This window comes from Podarcis gaigeae (assembly GCF_964106915.1).
Source record: "Podarcis gaigeae genome assembly, chromosome: 5".
In the NCBI taxonomy this organism is placed as follows: Eukaryota; Metazoa; Chordata; class Lepidosauria; order Squamata; family Lacertidae; genus Podarcis; species Podarcis gaigeae.
In genome coordinates, this window is record NC_139681.1 from 34,874,177 (window position 1) to 34,897,262 (window position 23,086).

Genomic DNA, 23,086 nt, shown 5'->3' on the forward strand with positions numbered 1-23,086 from the left:
ATTGGAGGCACTGTGGGTTAAACCACAGAGGCTAGGACTTGCCGATCAGAAGGTCGGTGGTTCGAATCCCCTCGACGGGGTGCACTCCCATTGCTCGGTCCATGCTCCTGCCAACCTAGCAGTTCCAAAGCACGTAAAAGTGCAAGTAGAGAAATAGGTACCGCTCCGGCGGGAAGGTAAACGGCGTTTCCGTGTGCTGCTCTGGTTCACCAGAAGTGGCTTAGTCATGCTGGCCACATGACCCGGAAGCTGTACGGTGGCTCCCTCGGCCAAAAAAGCGAGATGAGCGCCGTAACCCCAGAGTCGGCCAAGACTGGACCTAATGGTCAGAGGTCCCTTTACCTTTACCTTGAGAACTTTACCTTGGTCTAAGAATGGAATTCAAATGGTGGAAGGGCACCGGCAGCGGGAGGTTTATTTAGGGAAAGCGCCCCTCAGTCTAAGAACGGTTTTGGTTTAAGAACAGACTTCCGGAATGGATTAAGTTTGTAAACCGAGGTACCACTGTACAATATATAATACAATATTCCCCGTAATAGAGTTTTCCACTTCACCACTTGGTTCCTCTGTGGATTCCAGTAAATTTGGATTAGAGGTTTTCAAACAAAAAGTTCCAGGTTCAATCCCAGGAATATCCAGGAAAGTCTGAGAGTGATTTCTGTCTAAAACCCTGAAGAAGAGTGGTCATCAGTCAGTCAAGACAGTACTGAACTAGATAGACTAACAGACTGACTCTGAATAAGACATGCCATGGGTTTCTATTTTAAATGTGTACTGCCAAAATTTTCCAAGGTGTTCTAAATTTAATATATCTCAGGTTTAATGATGGAAAGTCCCTTATTGAACACAATTAAAACAAATGCACCCAGTATTAAACACTCAGGCATCTGATGCAATGACATGGTGGAAGGTATCTCATTTTACTGTGCCCATTTGGTTGATGTTCCATTCCCTCTCTTTTTAGATAATAGGAAAGTTTTTATTGTTTCAAATACTGGAATCTGTCCCTCTATGCGTTAATTTGGCTGACAAGTTTGGTTTGACCTTTTAAAATATTTGACTGAGTTGCAAACCATTCATTCATATTCACATTTCTTATTTTGCTCCCAGTGATGAGTAGAGAGGGACTCTAGGTTCTTCACACAAACGCACACAGAGGTGGAATTTGTTTTGTTATTTTGTTTTTACATAGCCTTGCTTAATATTCTTTACCCTGGGAAAGGGGCAATAGTTCACAAGGTATTTCACAGTATACTGTCAGAAGGAAATTGGCAGGAAGGCAATTTGGTGTGACAAAGGATGTCATAAGAACATTCCGTATATCTATAGCAGTATGTCAGTTATGTCATCTCAGAACTGAGTACCCAATCATGGAATTTGTTTATTATAGTGTACAGTAAGGCATGAAATAATTGATGCCACACAGCTACATGTTGCTTTAAAAATATTGGATATTATACAATAGTCCCAGATGTGAATTACTGGCAGAACTAGTCTAATTTAGCTTCTAGTATATAGTGGATGTTAGAAGAGAGAGCCAGCATGGTGTAGTGGTTAAGAGCAGTGGACTCATAATCTGGCAAACTGAGTTCGCTTCCCCACTCCTCCACAAGCAGCTGCTGGGTGACCTTGGGCCAGTCACACTTCTCTGAAGTCTCTCAGCCTCACTCACCTCACAGAGTGTTTGTTGTGGGGGAGGAAGGGAAAGGAGAATGTTAGCCGCTTTGAGACTCCTTAAGGGGAGTGAAAGGCGGGATATCAAATCCAAACTCCTCCTCCTCCTCCTCCTCCTCCTCCTCCTCTTCTTCCCATAACCACCTACAACTGAATCAGTTTGCTCTTCTATTCCCATGCTGCACCACTGCTAAGAAGTAAATTTTGTTTTCAATGGGACTTTCTTCCACATAGGTGTTCCTAGGATTGTCTCCCAAAGTGCTGAACTGTGTTTTTAAGTTGCTTTTACCATCTTAGCTGTCCTTCATTTTCTCTGCACTGAACTTAAGGGTTCACAATTCTAATGAACTGTGTAGAAGGCTTGCTTCTGCATCTGCATACAGATAGTGCACAAGCTTGGGTGCATCGGTAATGAGGATTCTACATGCCTTATGTTGTAGTTGGATGTGGTCTCCCAGCCCATGCATTAGTCTTCTGCACACTTGACTGGGAAGATTCGGCTACAGAAACCTGTTTCTGCAGACAGATTGTATTTGCTAAATCAGGATGGTAGTGTTGGCATTTTTAAAAAAGATCAGCATGTAATGCAGCTTTGAGTATGAATATAATTTATCCCCACCTTTCCACTGAAATAACTCAAGGCAGTAAAAACACATAAATAAAAATAATTAAAGCTCCGGGAAGTTAAGACAAAACACTAAAGAGGCAAAATGGCAGCTAGTTAAAACATCAGAGTAGTATAAAATTACATGAGATTTTTATTTTTTTAAAGGGCCTGCCTAAACAAAGCTGTCTTAACCAACTAATAACATCTAAAAAATGAAGGTTCCAGATGAAGCCCCAGTGGTCAGCGGTGGCCCAGAAAGGCCCTCTAACACTTTGCAGCCACTCTTGCTTCATCCCATTTTGTCACACAGAGAAGGGCCTCTTCACTGGGTCTTAGGAAGCAGGTATTCCTTAAGATTTCCAGGATTTGGACCAGCAGGGCTTTATGGGTGGTGATCAGCCCTTTGAATCAGTCTCAGAAATGTTTTGCTAAACAAGAGCACATGTTCTGAAATGTATGCAATATGCTTTCACCAGCATTTTAGACCAATGCAAGGTTCTGAAGGTTATTCAAAGGCAGCCCCATATACAGCCTTATGAAGTGAATGTGGCAGGATTTGCCCTTTCCAGCTTCATATATGACATCAAGCTCTCCCAGGTTTCAGACAGGAACAAACTTGGGAACTCTTGCAAGAAAAGAAGTTGCTCATCCAGGCATCCCATGCTTTCCCATTTTCATGTGGGCAGTCACACCAGCAGCTGCTGGCATGATGTGGGCTGTAGAGCTTCAAGAGATCTCCCTGTTCAAAGTTCTTTATTTGGTTTCACAGAAGGGCTATATAATTTCATGTGGGTTTTAGAAAAAGTCTAAGAAAATAGCTTAGCCTAAATGAGACAGCTACAGGGTAAAAGGCTTACGGAATGTAGCCTTGATGCATATTTTCAGGCCCCGAAAACTCTACTACCGAAAATGAGGGGCATATGGGCTGAACTCTTTAAAAAACCTGTCTGACTAGTAAATCATTGCTTAGAGAAGGCAGTGCTAGCAATCATACCAGCACGCCAGTGTTATACTAGCATTTCAGGAAGGCATAATTGGTATACCCTTCAACATTTCTCCAGTCAAAATAGGGACACCCCATTCCATAATGAAAATATTACTATTTATAGCCCATGCATCTTACTGGGTTGCCCTGGCAGCTTCCAACACATATAAAAACATAATAAAACATTAAACATTTAAAAAAAAACCATCCCTGTATAGGATTGCCTTCAGACAGCTCGGGAGTTGGATAACTCCATACTCTCCAACATTTCAACTCCATACCCTCCAACATTTCTCCAATGAAAATAGGGATGTCCTAAGGAAAAGTGAGACATTCTGGAATCAAATCCTTAACCGGGATGGCTTCTCCAAATCGGGGACATGCCCAGGAAATAAGGACACTTGGAGGGTCTGCATCAGTACTAAGGTTTTGTTTTAACTGATATCATTCAGTAATTTTTACTAATTAACAAGGTAACTAGGCTTCAGAAGAGCTGACATATTATATGGAAGATTCCAACAGACAAAATTTTGCTAACCTATAGCTGATGAGCAGTCTCTTCCTTGGATGCCTCTGGTGTAATTTCCCCCTCCCCTCATACTGATGATGTGATTTTCTAACATGCACTTAAAGAGAGTGCTATTGTACAACTTTAGTTTGTCCACCTAGCAATTTTCTTTTTCCCTTGGTGGTAGGTTTGCAGTTAAAGGCCTTCTCTGGTCCCTCAGAGTATTATAGATGGGACTGGTAAATTACTTACTACTATCACACCTGACAGTTCCTGAAAGAATATTTAACCTTTCCAGTTCTGTCATCTTGATGGCACTAACTATATAACTCATTGCTACCAAGCCTTCTTGTGCATTTGTTCCAGAGAAAGAGGGAGGCGGCTTTTCTCATGTCCTAAAAGGCCATAAGAGGAAATGCCTACTTAATGCACACATAGGATGTGTTTTGTTGGGTTTTGGAACCTTGACTGTAGCCTCTAAATTATTATTTGAAGTATCTTTATCTACAGTTTGGGTCTCAACACTAATCCCTTGGCTGTGTGTTCCACAGGCTAGCTAGATGCACATTATCCATTTAAAGCACATGACTTTGCTCAAAGAATCCTAGGAAATGCGGTTTGTTAAGTATGCTGGGAATTGTAGCTGTGTGAGGGGGCAAATCTGGGATTCTTTGGGGGAAGCAATGTGATTTAAAAGTGCTTTGAATTATTTTATTTCTCAGGGAGTTTCACAGGACTCAATCAAGCACACAGATTCACATAATGTAGATGTGCAGAAGGAATATTTTAATTGAGACTTGCCCATGTGAAAAGGAGGTGGGGGTTGAAAGCTATTCATGCTGTACATCTCCTGATTCAGACAATCAGACTTCTACAAAGATTGGCTGTGCTTGGTAGTCCACACTCTTTCTAGTAGCCAGCAGGGCTTTGCTTTCTTGCTTCCTGATCCACAGATCTTTTAAACAAGCATTGCCTGAAACACACTGGACTGCTTTGAGAATAAAATCTATATTTTTTCAGCATCTTGACATACGTTCTCTCTTGTCCTGGGGTTCATTTTGGATGCTTTCCGTTCACTGCATATCCTTTGCTGCTGGTTGCCATGATTAAATTTCTGATTGCACCAACACTCATATTTTTATAACCTTGAGGAGAGGTTTTTTTTAAAAAAAAGATGTTTTAAACATTTTGAATTAAGTAAGGGAAGACTGCTACCTCAAATCAGCATTCTGAAAATGCCACCTGTTATTGAGACATACTGTGATGACTTACCTTACACCATTCCTCATTGATCAAGCAATGACCTTCATGAATAAATGCACCATTGTTATAGCACTACCACAAACAGAATATTCATTATCACCGGATGTACTGTTAAGTCAAACACTATACTTTTCAATGGAGTGCTTTCATGGCATTTGGTTGAAGGTCAGCATATGCTGGTAACTGAATGACGAAAGATCACAAGCATGGGCATGAACGAGCTTACTGAATGTTTCAAACCACAATTGTAGGAAAGCCATTTCATTGCATCTGCATCACATTCTTTAACAAAATCACAGTTCTATGGAGAGCTTTTTAAATGATGGGAATAAAAACAATAGGCTGTAGGTTCTGTATTGTTGGGGGTGATAGACATAGGCGTGACATGTGTAAAACTGTATTTTCCAAGAAAAACCAAATATTTTGTTTTGAGTGCTGGAAATCGAGCTTGCCCTGAAACTTGAAGTGCATCTTTGAGGGGGAAAATTAGTTGGATGCCCCCATAACTACTGAAACAGGTTCATTCTTTCTTTATTTTTGCAAGCATCACATCCGTGCTCTGCTGATTTTATCTGTCCATTTTCATCTAAGCCATCCTAATTTTGCCATCTGTGCTTCTTTGGGGCTTGTGTGAGGACTTATCACCTCCAGGGTAGAAAGAGGCTGCTCCTCTTTAGAATGTCAGTCTTTTACATTTACAGTTTCCTCCCGGGTGGCATAACTTTTTTTCAGTCCCTGGTGGAGGGATTGTATTCCAGCTATGGGTGAGCAAGAACCAAAGTGAATGGATGAAATGGTTTTGATCAGGCATGGGTCCCTTGAACACAAGTAGACTGGTGAATCTATTCCATCCCATGTCTGGATGGATATTTTTAAAGAAAAAAATCATTTAAAACACTTTAGAAATCCACATGTTTTCAACAGGTTTGAAATGAACAGCTTTTGAATGAACATTTATGAGGTCCAAAAGAGGTTACATCATATTTCTTTTCTTTTACATAAAAGAACCTGTTGAAAATGTCTGAGTAAATACGCCCTGGAAGTGGCAGTCCATTGTTGCATGTCCCCTCCCTTCCCTTCCCTTCCCTTCCCTTCCCTTCCCTTCCCTTCCCTGTACAGTATATGACTACCAGGGACTTTGTGGGTGGAGCTGAAAACTTGGAGCAAAAAGCTCCTGGACGCATTGGTACATTATGATATATTACACCTTCTCAGGTAATCATACAGGGGGAAAGACATTGCAAGCAGCTAGAAGGCAGGAAAGAAAGAAAGAAAGAAAGAAAGAAAGAAAGAAAGAAAGAAAGAAAGAAAGAAAGCCCATTCATACAAATTTAATTCATAACTAGCTGCGTTCTGGAAAGGTCTGTAGACACATGATCCAATCCACATGTCTACATTCTGTTCTGGGCATGATATGTCAGATGCAGACTGGATAGGTTTGCTCCAAATTTTTCATTGTACTGAAATCCTTCCCTGTCTCCAGGTATGCCTACCATATTTGCATAGTTCAAGAACACAAAAAACCTAGGGTTGCCGTATTTCAAAACGTGAAAATCTGAACACAGAAGTTGTTGAGGTTTTTTTATAAGATCTCTTTTTAAAAATGCATTTTTGATCTATTTTTAAGGGAATTCGCCAAAATCTACACTTTCATCATGGGTTGCCATATGTCTGGATTGCCCCAGATGTTTCAGCAAATTCCGCCCAGACACTTTTTGCAGTGACTGAATCCTGGCTATGTTTTCTAGGAAATTCCAGACGTATGGCAACCCTACAAAACCACCTAACTGATGTAAGCGATTTTAAGCTATTGACAAACTTACCTAAATTTGATTGTATTATTTGTATTGTATATACAGGGAATGCTTATTGGAGTAGTAATATAATGGTGATTGTTGGCTATATGCATTTTTAGAAACTGAAAAATAAAGTTAAGAAGGAAATGCAAACACACACACATGCACACAACCAGGCAAAAGGACTTCAAGTGTGTGTGGAGCAGGGCAAATGAGGGGTGTGGCGTAGTAAGAGTCCCAAGAACCAAATAGAGAAGCGTGTCCCCTGAATTTCTGATTCTCTAATCCCTGATCTACTCTTAGCAAGTTTCTGCCATTCAGAAGGGCACTGTTTTGATACAAAAAACAAAATCCAAGTAGCATGGTTATCTATCTGGTAAGGAGCTGCTATCATTAGCCTTTTGGTACACCTTGTTCCAATATTTGACTGATTTCCATAGGATCCAGAACCTGCTTGAGATAGAGAATTCAGACTATATGGACCAATAGTCCTTAATAGTAAAATAATTATCCATTTTTGCAGATCTGGTATTTTTATCTTCAACTGACATCAGTATCTAAAATCCTTCTGAAACTCTCCTGCAGCCAATATTTAAATCAATGAGTTTTGTGTACTGATCATACAATATTTACTGCCATGGGGAGAAAATTATGAAAGCAATTACTTAGAAATGGGGAGAGACACAGTCAACTTGTCTCTCTGTGTTCTGTTTACCCAAAACAGATAGTGTGCGTTTTTTCCTTCTGCCAAAGGCCAGTGGCAAGCAAATAACATTCTCTAATAAAATATTCTCTAAGTGTAAGCAATGACTACTAGCTTCTTGAAAAATAAGCCACGCATCATATTCATATCTCTCCGAAAGGCTCTCTACAAGCAAACTGATTCTGTTATTAAGCTATATTTTTGTTTGTTCTGAAAATAGTGGTTGGGAGCATAACTTGTCCAAGGAACAATATCAGCTTTCAAAATCATAGCAGTATAGCATCCTCCATAAATATGGGAGGGTTTTTAGTGATTTTTGTGTGGGTGTTTTTAAACTGAGACAGAGTGTGACTGAGTTAAGTAATCCAATAAACTTCGTGGCCCAAACAAGCCAGCATTTGAATCCAAGTCTTCCAAGTGCAAACAGCCTAAATCCTGGCTCTCATATGCAGGCAATTATTTCATAATTGTATCTGCCAGATACATTTTTTGTGGGGTGTGTGGTTGTTTAATCCCCTTTGAAACAAAATCAGTTAAAATACAAACTGCTTGTTAAATAAAAAATCCAAGAAGTGTGATAAATGGAAAAAAAGCATTTGAAAATTATGTGTACATGTTGCTGTGGGTTGTGTTCATCAGTTGTTGCAATCAGTTATATTTTTATAGTCTTCAGTGAGCCATTTATAATTTAAATAAAAATAAATCTAAGCCATGTATCTTTTCTCTCTACCCACGAATTTGATTAATTGCTGTATTGGCACACAACATGCTTTCCATATGGTACAGTAATTTACTGTTTTTAACTAATACCATATTAATAAAAATTATTAACCCAGGTCACCCTGAAATCCATGGCAACAGAAGAGATGCAATATAACTAAAATCTCTTGATTAACAGAGAGGCCATCCAGGAAAAACACTATGGTGCTCTTGTGCAGTCCCCATTCATTTCATTGACACACAAGCAGTTCAGCATTTTGGTGAGTTGTGAACACTGGCGCTTTCTTTCCCCTCGGCCAGGATCCAAGTGCCAACCCCACCCTCCACCACCTGAGGGATGCTCCCATTGTTGCCAATGGGTAACAGGATGTCGGCAAGGTCTAAAGAGCTAAAGCCCTCCCTGCTCACTTTGGTCCTGGTCCTATTCATGTTTTTGTGGTACTTTTTATAAGGGCATTTATTGTTTAAATGCAACCATGTAAAGTTTGACCCTCGGGGAGAACTGTACCCCAGTGGGAAAAAAACTCCCACTATCTGAAATCCTGGAGAGCTGCTGCTGGGTAGTATTGGTGGTTGTGGTGGGAAGAAGAAGAAGAAGAAGAAGAAGAAGAAGAAGAAGAAGAAGAAGAAGAAGAAGAAGAAGAAGAAGAAGAAAGTAGTAAGCTGGATAGCCAATGGTCTGAATCAGTATAATGCATCTTCCTATATTCCAGTGTTCATTGGACTTCTTCACCAAATGGTTCTGATTGATACTAAGCTTTGCCATTCATTTTCTGAGGAACATATTTCTAGAATATCAAGAGTTGTGCTGTGCTACACTAGTGAAGAAAGAACCAGCAGTTGTTCCCATCAGAAGACAGGGTGTCATGGTTTGCTTCTGGGAGTTGTAAAAACTATTCTCACAAGTGTATGTTGTGTGACGGAGATGAAACAGATTTTTGATGTAGGAATGGTACCAACATTGAAGTGTGGGCTTGATATTTCATTAAGTTTGAAAAATTGCAGATTTTGAAAAATTGGAATGAGAGAGAGTATGGACAATTGAATTTCAGTGGTAGAATTTTGAAATCAATTTTAGAATGTTTATATCTGGCAAATGCATACAGAATGATGAAGTCTTGTTAAAGTTCTAATGACCATAGTTCTGAATAAGCATAGTGATACATGCCACTCCAATCTCTGAGCAGTCTGAGATTCCAGGGGTACCAGGCATGCTTATCAGGATCTTTATTTCCTTTTGGAACAGTGAGGCACAGCAGAGTCTGTGGTGTCTTTATTGTATATGGTTTATTTACAAATATATGCAACCTGTGTCTAGATGGAGAGAGTGCAGAGTATTCATATCCCAAGAGGGTCCTGTTCTTCCCATTGCTGCAGCCTTAGATTCCAAGAGACCCCACACATCATGTCTAACCTCTGAAGATTGCCCACCTTGTGTTCTTGCCTATCTTCCCCGGCTTGCATAAGTGACACATTTCCTGTTTGCTTACCTCATCATCTTTGGCCTTCTTAGGGGGTTAATTGGTGAGCCATTCCAGTGGGTATCTCTTGATGGTTCTTCTGCCAGGTGGTTTCCGGGACATGGAAAAACAGGTTTAAACTCCAACTCCTACTAGACCCAGAAATTTAGGGGTTTCCTTAGATTCTAATCCTTTACCGAATCCAAATATTTTGGGGGTCTTCCCCTCCCCCCAATTTATAATACAGGGGTACCTCTACTTAATTCGTTCCGGAGGTCCGTTCTTAACCTGAAACTGTTATTAACCTGAAGCACCACTTTAGCTAATGGGGCCTCCCGCTGCTGCCGCTTCGCCAGAGCATGATTTCTGTTCTCATCCTGAAGCAAAGTTCTTAACCCGAGGTACTATTTCTGGGTTAGTGGAGTCTGTAACCTGAAGCGTATGTAACCCGAGATACCACTGTACTACATCTATATGGGAACTGATTGAATACTTGTGACTTGGTGGTTAAGCGATAAACCAAGACAATACTTGGAAAAGAAGGAGGAAAAGAAGATAGGCATAATCTTCTGCAGAATTGTATAGCATTGCTCCACGAGGTTCTGAAACCCATACACGTATAGTTTGAATAGCACAGGGATCAGCATGAGTAGCATTTACATGTGGATTCTGAATCTTAGAAGTGCCTAATAAGTCTTCCCCTCATCCTTGCAACTTGCAGTAACTTCAGTGTGAAAGCGACTAAAATTTTGGTAAGAAGTAGAGCTCCACAGTGCTAAAAATTATTCAGACAAACACCAAAACATCATATATTTCTCTCAAAATGATATCTGGCATATGAACAAGAGAAGTCGAAGGTAACAATGAGACTGCCTTTACAATCCTGTATGCACTTACCAGGGGGACTGAGCCCCACTGAACACGGTGGTAGTTACTTGGATGTACGTGTGGATGTGATTGTGTTGTGAAAGCCTGCAGTGTAATTTTTGCATTTCTCTGTTCCCTGAAATGGTATAAAGTGTGCAATTTCCTCTTGCTCATCTGAGCCAGTATACCTCATGCTGGACAGTGCTGCTTGCCTCTGCTCCTCTCAACCAGTCAGTAGCGTTCTGCAGCCTTATAATTGCCTCTCCTCATTTGTAACTAGCCTCACTCTCTCACATACCTGTATTTCTTTAATTTTAGAGTGCAAACCATTCATGGACTGCAGTGTGTGATTAAGCCTATTGACACTTCCAGACAGCCTGTTTATATGGTATTCATCCTGATTTGCAGGGAGATGAGGTGGTGTTGGCTATTTAACAAACATCCCATTTTATTGGTTTGTGGGGAGGTCAGATGATGTTGCATCCTTCGGTTTCCAGTGCATTTTCCTGTCACTTAATTGCAAAAAAAAGTCAAAACTTTTGAGGAAGTTGGTTTGTTGCACAAGAGCTCTCAGTCAACTAATTGCACAATATGAATTTGCCAGTATGAGATTGAACTCTACCTAAAAAATACCAGCGCTCGACGTGCCCTTAGCCTCCCTATTTTCTCTTGAGGGATTTTTTTTTAAGGAACATTGAACTGGGAGTAGGGATAATGGGTGGGATTAGCTGAATGAGCCCCATCAGTGGAAGCTGTGCGCAAGGACTTCCGCTTGCACAGTGCAGCTTTCTTCCCCTCTCCTCCCTTCTGTTTTCCCACTCCTCCAAAATTGGCTCTTTGGGGAGAACCTCCAGAACACCATGCAGGAAAAGGAGAGGGAGATTGTTCCATCTGGCAAGCTGAAATGCTTGTGCACACAATACATTCATCCAGTAACATTGTCCGACAGGGTAGCATTGCCAGCACATCATTGAACTACATTTTTACTTGAAGCCATTACTTGGATTTCTTCTTCTTCTTCTGTCTTTCAAGGGTTCCTAAGTGTGCACATCATTTTTGTTGTTGCAGTTGACACCAGTTGGAACTACCATCTTTACAGGATTCTCTGGAAACAATGGTGCCACAGACATAGATGATGGTCCCAATGGACAGATAGAGTACGTCATCCAGTACAATCCCAGCGACCCAGTATGTGAAATTCTTATTTGTCATGGAGATAGCATCCTGGGGAGGGATGAACTGGACTTTGCTTTGCATGTGGGATTTGGGAAAGGGATTTGTATCACACATAGATTTATGAGCCCAAAAGCATTTCTTCAAGAAACCTGGCATTATTATTTTTTAAGCTATTTGAGAGTGATTCTTTTTGACGGGGGCAGAGGGAGATGTTGCATACAAGTAAAACCTGACAAAAAATGTGTGGAAGTTCTTTAGAGAGAATGTGCCATTACAAAACCAAAATTCTTCCTTGATTCTGCTGGTGGAGTTCTAGAATCCCATGTGCTGCTTCTTCCCACACTTATGCCCCTGCTGGATGTTCAAGAACCAGTCCTGAAGGTGTAAATACAACTGAATGCATAATGCTCAGCTCATATCAATTCCCCGGAAAAATAGGTCATGGCAACTGGAACTACTTGTGTAGGCAATTCTGTGTGTCGACCCAAGAAGGGCATATGAGTATAGAACTTTATCCTCCATTATGCCACATGTATAATGTACTTTTAGGATGACGTGGGAGGGCACCACATGTAGAATGCTTAGTGTGAACTAGAGTCATGAATGTTGGCCACTCATATGATCCATCCACTGTGAACAAGGGGTGGGATTCAGTGAGTGGGGCTCACTGATGTAGCCATTTTGCATATTCAGGTCCCAACTCACTAAAGGATCTACTTGTGTAGGGGAGGACTGTGTGATCTCCCCAGTTCCACTGGTGATGATTGAACTTTTAACATGATCTGTGTGAACTGTCCTAAGTGAGCCAAAGGTCAAGTATAGCATAGAGTTATGGTATTAATAAAATGGCACTTTCATTTGCAACACTAAATATAAAACATAGTAGTACATCTACTTATCAGTGCATTTTATATCATTCTTAAAACTGGGCTTTGCATTCTGTTCTTTTTTAACTTACAAAAAATTCAAACCAGTGAGTTTATGTAAGTTTAATTCAGATGCATTTAGTCGATAAGATTTTTAAAAAGGTTTCCTAGTGGGCAGGTCGAAATAGTGTCATGATATTTTAGACTGCCCATTTTTGGAGGAAATATTTTACTGCAGAATTAAACACAATTTTATACACAGAAAACTTTTTACCTGTGATATATCTCTAAAATACTTCATTTTAGACACCATGAGATTTTTTTTAAAAAAACCCCACACACGTTTGGATTATTATTGCTATGCAAAGGCTCTAAATTATCAGTGGCAGTAAGACTATAATAATAAAACTCAGGTTAAAATAAGTACATTTTGATGAGAAGAGGAGGAATGATTGCTATCATTTGTAGGTTGCTTATTATTCCAAGGTAATAGTAGAGACTCCATTGTGATTGAGATCATACAAAAAGCTGAGATGTGAATGGTTTGTATTCTAGAAAGTTATAGAATCAGTGTTCAAGAAAATTGATCAGGAGAATGATTGGCACACCTTTTGTTGGATTAAAATAATTACACTCACTGTTACTGCACTATTAGGCAAAAGCATGGGAAAACAATGTGTTGTGTTGCTCCATGAAACTTTGCCAAGGGTGTTGGGGGAGATGGAGAAAATACTGATATGCAAGGCTTAATATTCAGCAAAAGATGAACCTAGTTCCCACAAGCTGCAGATGATGTTGGTAAGCCCGTGTCTTGCTAAAGTATGCCATTTCAGACTGCCCATGCAGGCTCATGAGATGGAATGTTGCCCTTGCTACGTTTAAAAAGTGGTTATTATATGTAGACTATTAGTATGTCAAAGTGAAGTCTATGTGCATAGAATATATTTTAAAATGAAAGAGAATTAAATCAGCTGCAGGCTAAAGTGGATCTGCCCAAACATAGGTTTACAAGGTGTTGTTGTTTTTGCTTTAAAAAAATCCTTGCTTTTCAATATTTCTTCTATCTCCTGAACATCTTTGGTCTTTAGAAAAAATTGACATTCACTCCAGATGTTTATTCGTTGTTATAGGCTTGATATGGTGAAGAAGTGATATGGTCACATCTCCACAACAGGCAAATTATGGCACCGGCACTCTTTTTTGTCTTAGCTGTGAAGGAAGTAGCTTCAAACAGAGTAGCTTTCATATCTGTAGGTGGAGTGTCCACAACATACATTAGATCTGTAGCACTCTGTGCCCCCACACACTTATGCTCCATCGTGTAAAGTCTCCCATCACTTGCAGATATCTGAATCAGTACATAGCAGTTCGATGAATTCTTGGCTATATAAATGATTCATTCTGGTTTAAATTTAACTGGTATCAGTGCTCAAAAGTAACTTGATCACAATTACCATACCTTGTAATGATTTTAGGTTGCACAACCTTTTAGGCAAATTACAAACTAAAGTGCTGTGCTCCTGGTGAGCACTTTCAGCAGGGCATTGTGGTCATTTCACGGCTTCACCGAAAGTCAATTGAGCTTATACACTTGTCTGGTGTTTTTTAAAAAGCATAGAAATGTCACAGTGGGGTGAGAAATCATTCCTAAGATCCTCCCATGGTTACCTCTTTGTATAAATGCACCCCCATGAAGAAGAATAAAGATAAAGCCATGGGAGAAGGCCTGTTGATTTGCCTAAAAGCTTGTGTTAATTCTTCAACAAAGGAAAGTCCAGAATTTTACCTCTACTTCATCAGACTGCAGTTTTATGCAAATTATGTACAAGTGTGTGTGACAGGGTGTTGTGACACATGCTGGCCCCTCATTCAAGGACCCATCTGCATGGGGAGAAGTCCCCTCCCTGGGTCCATTTATGCAAGCTTCCAACCACAGGTGATTGTGGTTGTGAGGGCCACATAACCACAGGAAATTTACAGCAAGAATAGTGCTGATTTTACAGTACTTCTGGGCCCATTAAGAAATCAGACAACCCATTTGCCTTGGTTTCAACAGTCACCAGAAGCACACAAATGCAGCCTGGTCATGTGAACAGGTTCCAAATCTCCAAGAACCTCATGGTTGGGTGTGTCAGTTTTAGGTCCCATTTGCCATCACATCACTTGCTCTCCTTTGCTTCAACCAGAAACTGGGAGATATACAATGTCAGTTATATTCAGAGTAGACCCACCGGAATCAATAGACTTGTATTTACTAATTTCAGTGGGTCTACTCTTTGCATCATCCAGTTGGATATCATCATTTGTTCCTATCTAGCCTGAAATGTTTTAATTAGGCTTTTATTGTTGAAAGATATGTTCTTTTTCCTTGGTGGCATTTTTTTCTTTCTTTAATTGGAATAAATGTGACTCCACACTGTCATTATGCCAAGGGTCTTTCTTCTGTGGAAATTCATTAGGTCTATGGGGAAGGATGTGAGAGCAAAGTGAACTGATTGCTCACTGAAGAAAAGGAAGTGTTGTTGTCAGTTGCCACTGATGGATCTTCCTAATTTGATTACATCATTTTTCCCCCTGTGACCTATATTTCTCTTTTCTTCATTTAATTTTGGCAGACTTCAAATCGAACTTTTGATATTCCTCTTACACTGTCTGGAGCAGTAGTTTTGCGTGAGAGGCTAAATTACGAAGAAAAAACACGCTATTTTGTCATTGTCCAAGCCAATGTGAGTATGACTGACTTGTAATTTTTGGTGTCCATTGCGAATATAACTGTTTTTAAGGGAGAATAGAAATTGTATCTTCATATTTTATCTGATGGACATTTAAATTGTCATTATCAGCACATGACTTTTTTGAATTCAAGAGGGCATTCACCATGAATATCCATCATTTGATTCCTGCAGCATTGTATTTGAATGAACAATTGTAGATTAGATGCTTCAAGCAGACCTTGCATTTTACTGTAAGTCAGCAAATTATTTTGCAATCCTCAAGTGATCATCATCTGTTGATGAGATATCAAATGACTTGAATGCATGAGAATCAGCCCTATGTTTCTGCTGCCATGTAACACAATCTTTCACATATTTACTGGTTATAAAGATGTTGGTGTTCAGTTGCAAAATAGAGCCTTTTTAGTCTGGGAAGGTATAGAATGATGCATTGTAGTGTCAATGAGTTTTACTGTTCTGTTGCAGCTAGCAATACTAATTTGCTGTGAAATTAATTTAATGGCTGCAGTTTAACTGCATCTTTCAGCTCTGAAATGCAACCTTTTGAAGATGCTTTTTCTTTCACCTCAAGTTGTGTATATCAAATAGGGGTGTGTGTGAAGCATTTTCCTGACATGTTATGTAACAGATATTTCAAGCTGAGAAATAAAGTGATGCCTACATTGTACAGAGTATACCAGCTGGAAAGCTTTACTTGGAATCAGCTTTACTATTGATGTTGTCTTTGCAACCAGAGCTGGCAAAGTTTCCATTCATTGCAGAATTCTGCAAGTTACTTGCATAATTATAAATCCTCTTAAAAGGAGTCCTGAATTCCAGCCATTCTTGTGCCATATTTCATTGAGGGTGCTTCCAGACAACTCGTTTATTGAGCAGTCATCCTAAAAGGTTTGCTAGGAGGTTATAATGACATTTTGTCAAAGCAAGTGTGTCGTGGACTAGCTGGATGCAGAGGGGTCGTGGGAGGTATTAGCCAGGTGACCTCCAAGGGAAGAAGACTCAGAGCCTGGGGGATGGTGGTGAGACAACAATGAATGGTTAGAGGTTAAGGGAGCAGACTGGGAGGAGTAGGTGTCAGAAGCAGAATAGGTGACGGGGTTTTGTGAACAGGAAGAATCTGCAGCAGAGCACAGTTCAGACTCTGAGGCAGAAGCAGGGATACTTCTGAACCACTTCTGAGTTCTTGCCTAAACATCAGTGTAACTTCCCTTGTTATTGTTTCTTAATGTGCTCAACATTCAAGGAGTTCAAGCTAGGTAGTTTTAGATCCTGGACTCCATAGCCTTTTGGGGGACCCCACTTTAGACTCCCATGTCTGTTCCTTCAGTTATTTCTCTTCTTCCTGCCGACACTGCCTTTCTGTGCTTTCTAATTGCTTTTACATTCCTGATACAGTAGAACAAAACAAAGAAACAAAAAAGTTTCCATCCCTGGTTTTGAAAAATGCTCCCCTCTGAGTATGTGAAGTTTTTTTTCCATTTTAAACTTCCTTAAATCATAATGCCATAATGATTATTATAGGACTAAGATGATGTTTGCTTCTACTATTCTGATGCAAAACACATTCATTTGCGAATAAGCACTATTCCATTGTAGAAAACAGTAATGTACTTTTAAAGTAAAGACAACAACAAAATGAGCACCTGTAACTATGTATAATCCCTGATGGCTACCAGCTGTCTTTTGAATGTTTTCTCAAAAGATGAAGGCAAAGAAAAGAAGATGCTGGAGTGATCAAAGTGATGCTTCAGTGAGTTCAAGCATCCCTACGCCACCCTAGGTGCTGATGCTGGACCTGTTTGCTGCTTTCTCCATTATCAGTTACTCTCTGGGTAGCCATTTCAGGACTCCCTGGGTAGCGTGATCATGGACTTCAGTCTCAAGTTCCAGTCTTAGCTGCATATTGCCCTTGTTGCAAAACTTCTCTTCTTCTTTACTTGCTTCCACCTGATTTCCTTCCTTTCAGATCTTGACACAACCTTGCCTCTTCTGGGTGCAATGTAATCCTGCCACCATTTTCTCCCCGTTCTTGCACAGTATCAGCCTTCTCTTCCCACCAAGCTCCTGGGTTTATCATCTAAGATTGCAAGTTCAAACTTTCCCCAAGACCACATCTCCAATATCAGTTTTTAATTTATTTTCCTGGAGACATTGCACTTTCTATTTAGTTGACCAGCTCAACAAATGTACATATAGTAATACAGTGGGTTGTATCCTGCTAAGCAGATTGCCTTGTCCTTAACAGTTTGATCACCAAAAGCAAGGCATTAGCAATGTTCTACCCCAGACCCTCCATCATGAAATGGCTGAAAAGCAGGAATGGCATGCGAATACAAAATTAAAAATCTTTGTGATGTGATAATGTTGCTACCGTTTTGAATAAGAATAGTCTGACTTAATTCTTTTTCTACAGACTACTTTATTCCTACTAGAAAAGCAACAAAGAGAATTTATGAATTCTTCTGTCAGTAAGCAGAATATATAGAACACATACTGGTGTGCTGTGCTGATAAGTGATTCTATAATTAAAACCATACAACTTTCTCATTGGAGATAGAGGGGATTAAAATCCTTTGTTGTGATGTGTGGGAAAACAATGCTTATCAGTTCCAAATTTGCCAGAAAGAAGATTTTATCACATAATCTGTTTCCCCAAATATTGCTAGATGGGAGAGGGGCTTCCATTTGAATGTTTTCTCCCTCACACACATGGCTAATATCAGATTTCTTTGCTGATATTGGATAACTTGCTTTACTTCTGAGACAAGCCCCCTGACCCCAAAACAGCACAAAAGAAGTGTGATGATTTGGAGTCCAAGGAAGTAGGAAGGGTTTGAGGAAAATAATTTCTGTAGAAAAGAAAGATGTGTCATGGAATAGAGGTATAAAGGAAGGTCAAAAATGAGGTTGTTGGGAGGAAGGGAAGAAGATACATAGAAAAGGACAGAGCAAGGAAAGAGAGGATACAAAATATGATACTAAGATATAAAATAGTGAAATCAAGGAAGTGGGAACAAGGCTACCTAAAGCATATTTGCCTCTTGAGATAAAAAAAGGCTGATAAGCTCACTCACTCACTCACTCACTCACTCTCACATACATAGTAGTGGTTAGTAGTGGTCCCAGATTAGAGCTTTGTGGGGTCAGGGAGTGCAATGTTCACTTCCACCTGTCTTTGCAACATGTTTACAGCTTGCAGTTTCGAATTTCACATTATTATATGCAGTGATACCAAGACAAACAACTTTTATTGTTGGGTTAAATCCTTATTTTCTCCACAGGACCGAGCTCAAAACCTTATGGAAAGAAGAACAAGTACAACCACCCTTACTGTTGATGTCCTTGATGGGGATGACCTTGGACCAATGTTCCTTCCATGCGTATTAGTTGTTAACACTCGGGATTGTCGGCCGCTCACTTACCAGGCTAGCTTGCCAGAGCTCACGGACCCTGTAAGTACAAGAAGGGACTCCCCCCCCCTCTCCCTTTCTTTTATTTTCATTCATTCATTCTCTGCCTATGTTCAGGTCGATCACTCTTTGTGTAGCATGATTCTATGCCCAGCAAGCCAAACACAATCCAGCAAGCATATATTGTGGCCTGTCAGGTGCTTGAACATCTTTTTGTTCTTGCAGGTCCATGAAGATTTCAAAAACTGACACCCCATCCCAAAGTGCTACGGCACACTGCAGTTGGTCCTGAAAAAAGTCTTCTATTCAAGTTAACAAAATGGTTTATTTTCAAGTCTAACTTCAGCATGGGAACATGTTTTTTGTTAACACATAGGGAATGGAAGATTAACCTGGCTCTAATAGAAGGCTTTTTTGAACCCTAGGGACTACATTTGGCTCATGTGCTGGAAATTCTCCACCCCTGCTGTAGCAGAACATTGCTGGCAGAGTAGCAGAATCACTATTTTGTACCAGAGTTCAAGTAGAACAAGCACTCGTGCCACACCAAATGAGGGCTTGTTTTCATTTTACTTTTTGTACTTTGTATGTGTATATCTCTGTATCTACACAGAGACACGTACTTGAGCACAATATGTATTTATTCTCCATCAGGTATTACAAACTGCTGCGAGTACCATTTCTCTTTCAGAATAATCTCTGAAATGGCGTTCCTTTCTTGACTAACATTTCAAGGGTATTTCTTCTTCTTAAGAGATGTCTGATTCCACATGTGCCTTCCCCCTAGACTCAGTAAACTATGGATGTGGTTTGTAATGAGATATGCGTGCTCAAGTCCAAAAACAAACAAACTAAGAATTGGTCATGAGTCACCGGATACCTCTGGGCTTGTCAATTTCCAGTATTATCTTCATCATGAACAACGTATCCTGGTCTTTGGCTGATGCTTTTGTATTCGGAGCCATTGCCGGTTCATCTGGGCACAAGACTAGTCACCTTACCATTGACGCAGGCATGAATTGCTGATTATTTATTTACCATAGTAAACAGAGGTAGAAAAAGACTAAGGCCCTTAGTCAATTATTATCAGTGCTATTTTTCTAGAAAAAGAGGTGCTGCAACTCACCATGAATGCCTCCCTTGTTTTCTTATAATGGCAATGGTTCCCACTTGAGAGGTGCTGGAACTGAGTTACAGTGAGTTCTGGCTGAAAGAAGTCCTGATCTTTCTTTCTTTCTTTCTTTCTTTCTTTCTTTCTTTCTTTCTTTCTTTCTTGCCTTTCATCTGCCCTTCACCACTATTTCAGGTGGTTAGAGTGAGATGGAACACAAAATTATGTTGTAATCATTCACAATGTATTGACCTCCAAATACTGTATTGGTTCACTTTCCTGCAATACTTTCCCTTTTGGTTCTTACTTTATTCTACCTAGCAAAAGGGTGGTGGTGGAGTTCAGCATTCCAAATGTCACATATTTATATTTTCACCTATACAGTAGCTTTTCCATTTATGGATGCTGGCAATTTTTAAACATGGGATGTCACGCCGAATTAACCAGAATATTGCATTTCTAAGTTTTAAATGTAGCATTTAAGAATGTTTTCTTTGGTCTGTGTCTGTAGCATAATTATTTTCAGTCATTGTTGTTGTTTTTGGTTATGTTGTTGTTGTAGTTAAAGCAGCCTGTGATGTAAAAAATAGAGAGAAAGAGATTACATCTGTAATGCAATTATTTCTTCTGGTAGCATTAAACAGCATGATACATTGGAAACATACAAAGTCTCAACAAAGGAACATTTTTTTTATTTTACATGTGACTGAGGAGATTAAGGTGGCTGGCATAATTTAATGGACTCTGTTCTGGAGAACACTATTTGTTTAAACATGTGCTTTATTCATGACTTCCAGGAGCCAGCTGTTAATAATGCCTCTGTGAGAAACCATTGTCTTCTGAATATTAGTTTTAGGCCTATACAATGTTTTGCTTTGATTTGTAATATTCCACGAAGCAGCTTTTGGGATTTGGCTGGCCTTTTTTATGGTCTAAATTGCCCCCAAACTGCCAGTTTTGTAAAGGAAGTTTTCCCAAGGGTGTTGAAGGAGCTATATTATTTGCTCCTTGTCAAGAATACAGATGTTAACACAAGCATTTATAACAGAAATAGCTACCCTGTGAGTCGAAAGGCTGGATGGTTAACAACTGGTTTTGGGATGCACAGGGGGCTAAAGGTGAAGCAGGTACTTGAGGAAGTCGTAATGGATGTGGCGGACTCTGTCATTTCGGCAACACCAATATTTTTGCCTCCCTACCCTGCTATAACACTGATGGTATAATGTGTACTTAAGGTTGTAAGAACATCAATATTAATGGTGTTGAACAGCTGTGATGTATTGTGACAGCTCAGTAATAGAACAGAAATCAGAGTGTTGCCTGCTTTCAGCCAATAAATGTGTAGTTTAAAGGGAAAATTCTAAGCATCTGAGCCAGCATTTAATACGAGGCTGTTATCCATCAAATCAATGTGCCCCTAAATGACAGCAAGCTTAAAACACAATTGCATAGTTTTAAAATCAGAAGGGCGATTGATAGGTGTCTCGGAGACAGTAATTAAGATTTTTAGTTAATTGGTAAAGAAAGAGCACTTTCCCAGTGGACAGCAAAAAGTCTCATTTGTACCCCTCCTTTCATCCTTTCTCAAGTGAGTGTACATGAGAAAGGGCTGCAGATCTGTTGCAGAGTGCACGCTTTGGATGCAAAAGGTCCCAGGTTGTTTTTTGTCACTCTGACACTTGCATATCTGCATTTTATTATTTTTGTTTATGATTTCTCCCCCACTTGACTACATGTACATGTTGAACATAACTTGCATTAGTAAGTGATACAGTTTCCCTAATATAATTGTAAACTGAAAAGATTTCGGAACCTACTTCTTGGATGTGTCTGGAAACAAGACCAGAAGTGTGAGCCGTATGTGGTGTGGGTAACTCCACACCATTTGTAAACAGCTCTCTATATGAAGCAGCTTTAATTGTGTTTCTTTTTGCTTTGCCCAAGCCTCCCTCCAGTCTTTGTGTAATTTCTTATTCCTTGTGTTTGATCTTCAAAGAGAATATTTTCATAGCAATTTCTATTCTGCATTACAGAAACAAATAACTGGTGTCCTTTTAAAAATATATATATATTGTATGTATGTAGGTATTTATTTATTTTTCTATTTTTCCTCAAATAATGCGGTTCCATTTATGTACATAGACATATGCTGTGTAGAGAACAGAAACTGGATGTTTGGGTGGGTCTGGAGATTTATGGTGTTTTGACAGATACTCAGTTATTCTCTTTTCTGACCAACTACCCAGTGTTTCAAGCTTAACAAAAGCTTATCAACAGCCCTTTAGGAGTGAACTCCCACCCCAACACACACACACACACACACACACACAAATTAACAGCAGAACTAAAACACAGGATCAAAATCCATCCTACGCCATAGTCATAAGGTGTGTTCAGGCATGTTTCCCTGCCCCCGTCTCTCTCTCTCACACACACACACTTGCTAGGGTGTGACCAACTTAGCCCAGAATGACAGAATGCACCCCATATTAATATGGCTGTCTGTTTTTGAATCATTGCCAAGTTCAAAGAGTTATTGTCATGCTAAAGTTCATTGGTTCCACATAGTGGCATTGCTGCTGCTTTGTCCTTTACCATTCTTCATTTTGACTGCATGATTTGTTTTCAAAATGTTTTTAATCAGACATTTTCTGCAAGAAAAACGTCACAACCAACATTGTAGACAATGCATTTCAGGGCAATCTGTGATATCTGTGTATGTCAGAACGGATGTATTCTTTGTATAAATCTCTCCCTTCTCACCAAACTGAAGGTCATGAAGCCGACACACACACAAGGGCTTGCCAGCAACTCATTGTTTGTTTTGGCACTTAGTATAAAGCAGGGTTTTTCCAAATGACTTCTGCAAATATTATCTTAGAGAAAACACAATTCATCAAGGTTCTGCATGAACAAAGGAAAAGCTATTTTGTCTTGAAGTTCTAATGTCCTTCATGTGGCACATTTGATAAACCTGAGAACCACCACACAGAAGACTGCATTCTGTAGCTAGGGAATGTGATGAATGCCAATATGATCAATGCCACCCAGGCCAGGAAACACTGGCTTGGGATTTTTAAAAAGTGATATTTCAAGGCTTTTCTCTCTCTCTCTCTCTCTCTCTCTCTCTCTCTCTCTCTCTCTTTCTCTCTCTCTCTTTTGCAACTTACCGTTCTTCAGAGACAACTATGAAATTTCCACATGC

At 39.8% G+C, this 23,086-nt stretch overlaps 1 protein-coding gene across 25 annotated transcripts in view; it reads left to right on the forward strand.

Moving 5' to 3' along the window:
* The window catches only part of PCDH15 (protocadherin related 15), a 649,118-nt gene that overhangs the window by 415,065 nt on the left and 210,967 nt on the right, over positions 1 to 23,086 (forward strand). For 23 of the 25 annotated variants that reach the window (XR_014564822.1, XM_083740648.1, XM_083740644.1 and 20 more), the window contains 3 exons: positions 11,652 to 11,771; positions 15,241 to 15,351; positions 18,642 to 18,812. Coding sequence is in view for 24 of the 25 variants with exons in the window: in XM_083740648.1 (XP_083596774.1) it covers positions 11,652 to 11,771; positions 15,241 to 15,351; positions 18,642 to 18,812 (402 nt within the window). In the remaining variant the exon portion in view is untranslated. The remainder of the gene's footprint in view (positions 1 to 11,651; positions 11,772 to 15,240; positions 15,352 to 18,641; positions 18,813 to 23,086) is intronic. The other 2 variants (XM_083740659.1, XM_083740660.1) reach the window with 1 other exon arrangement.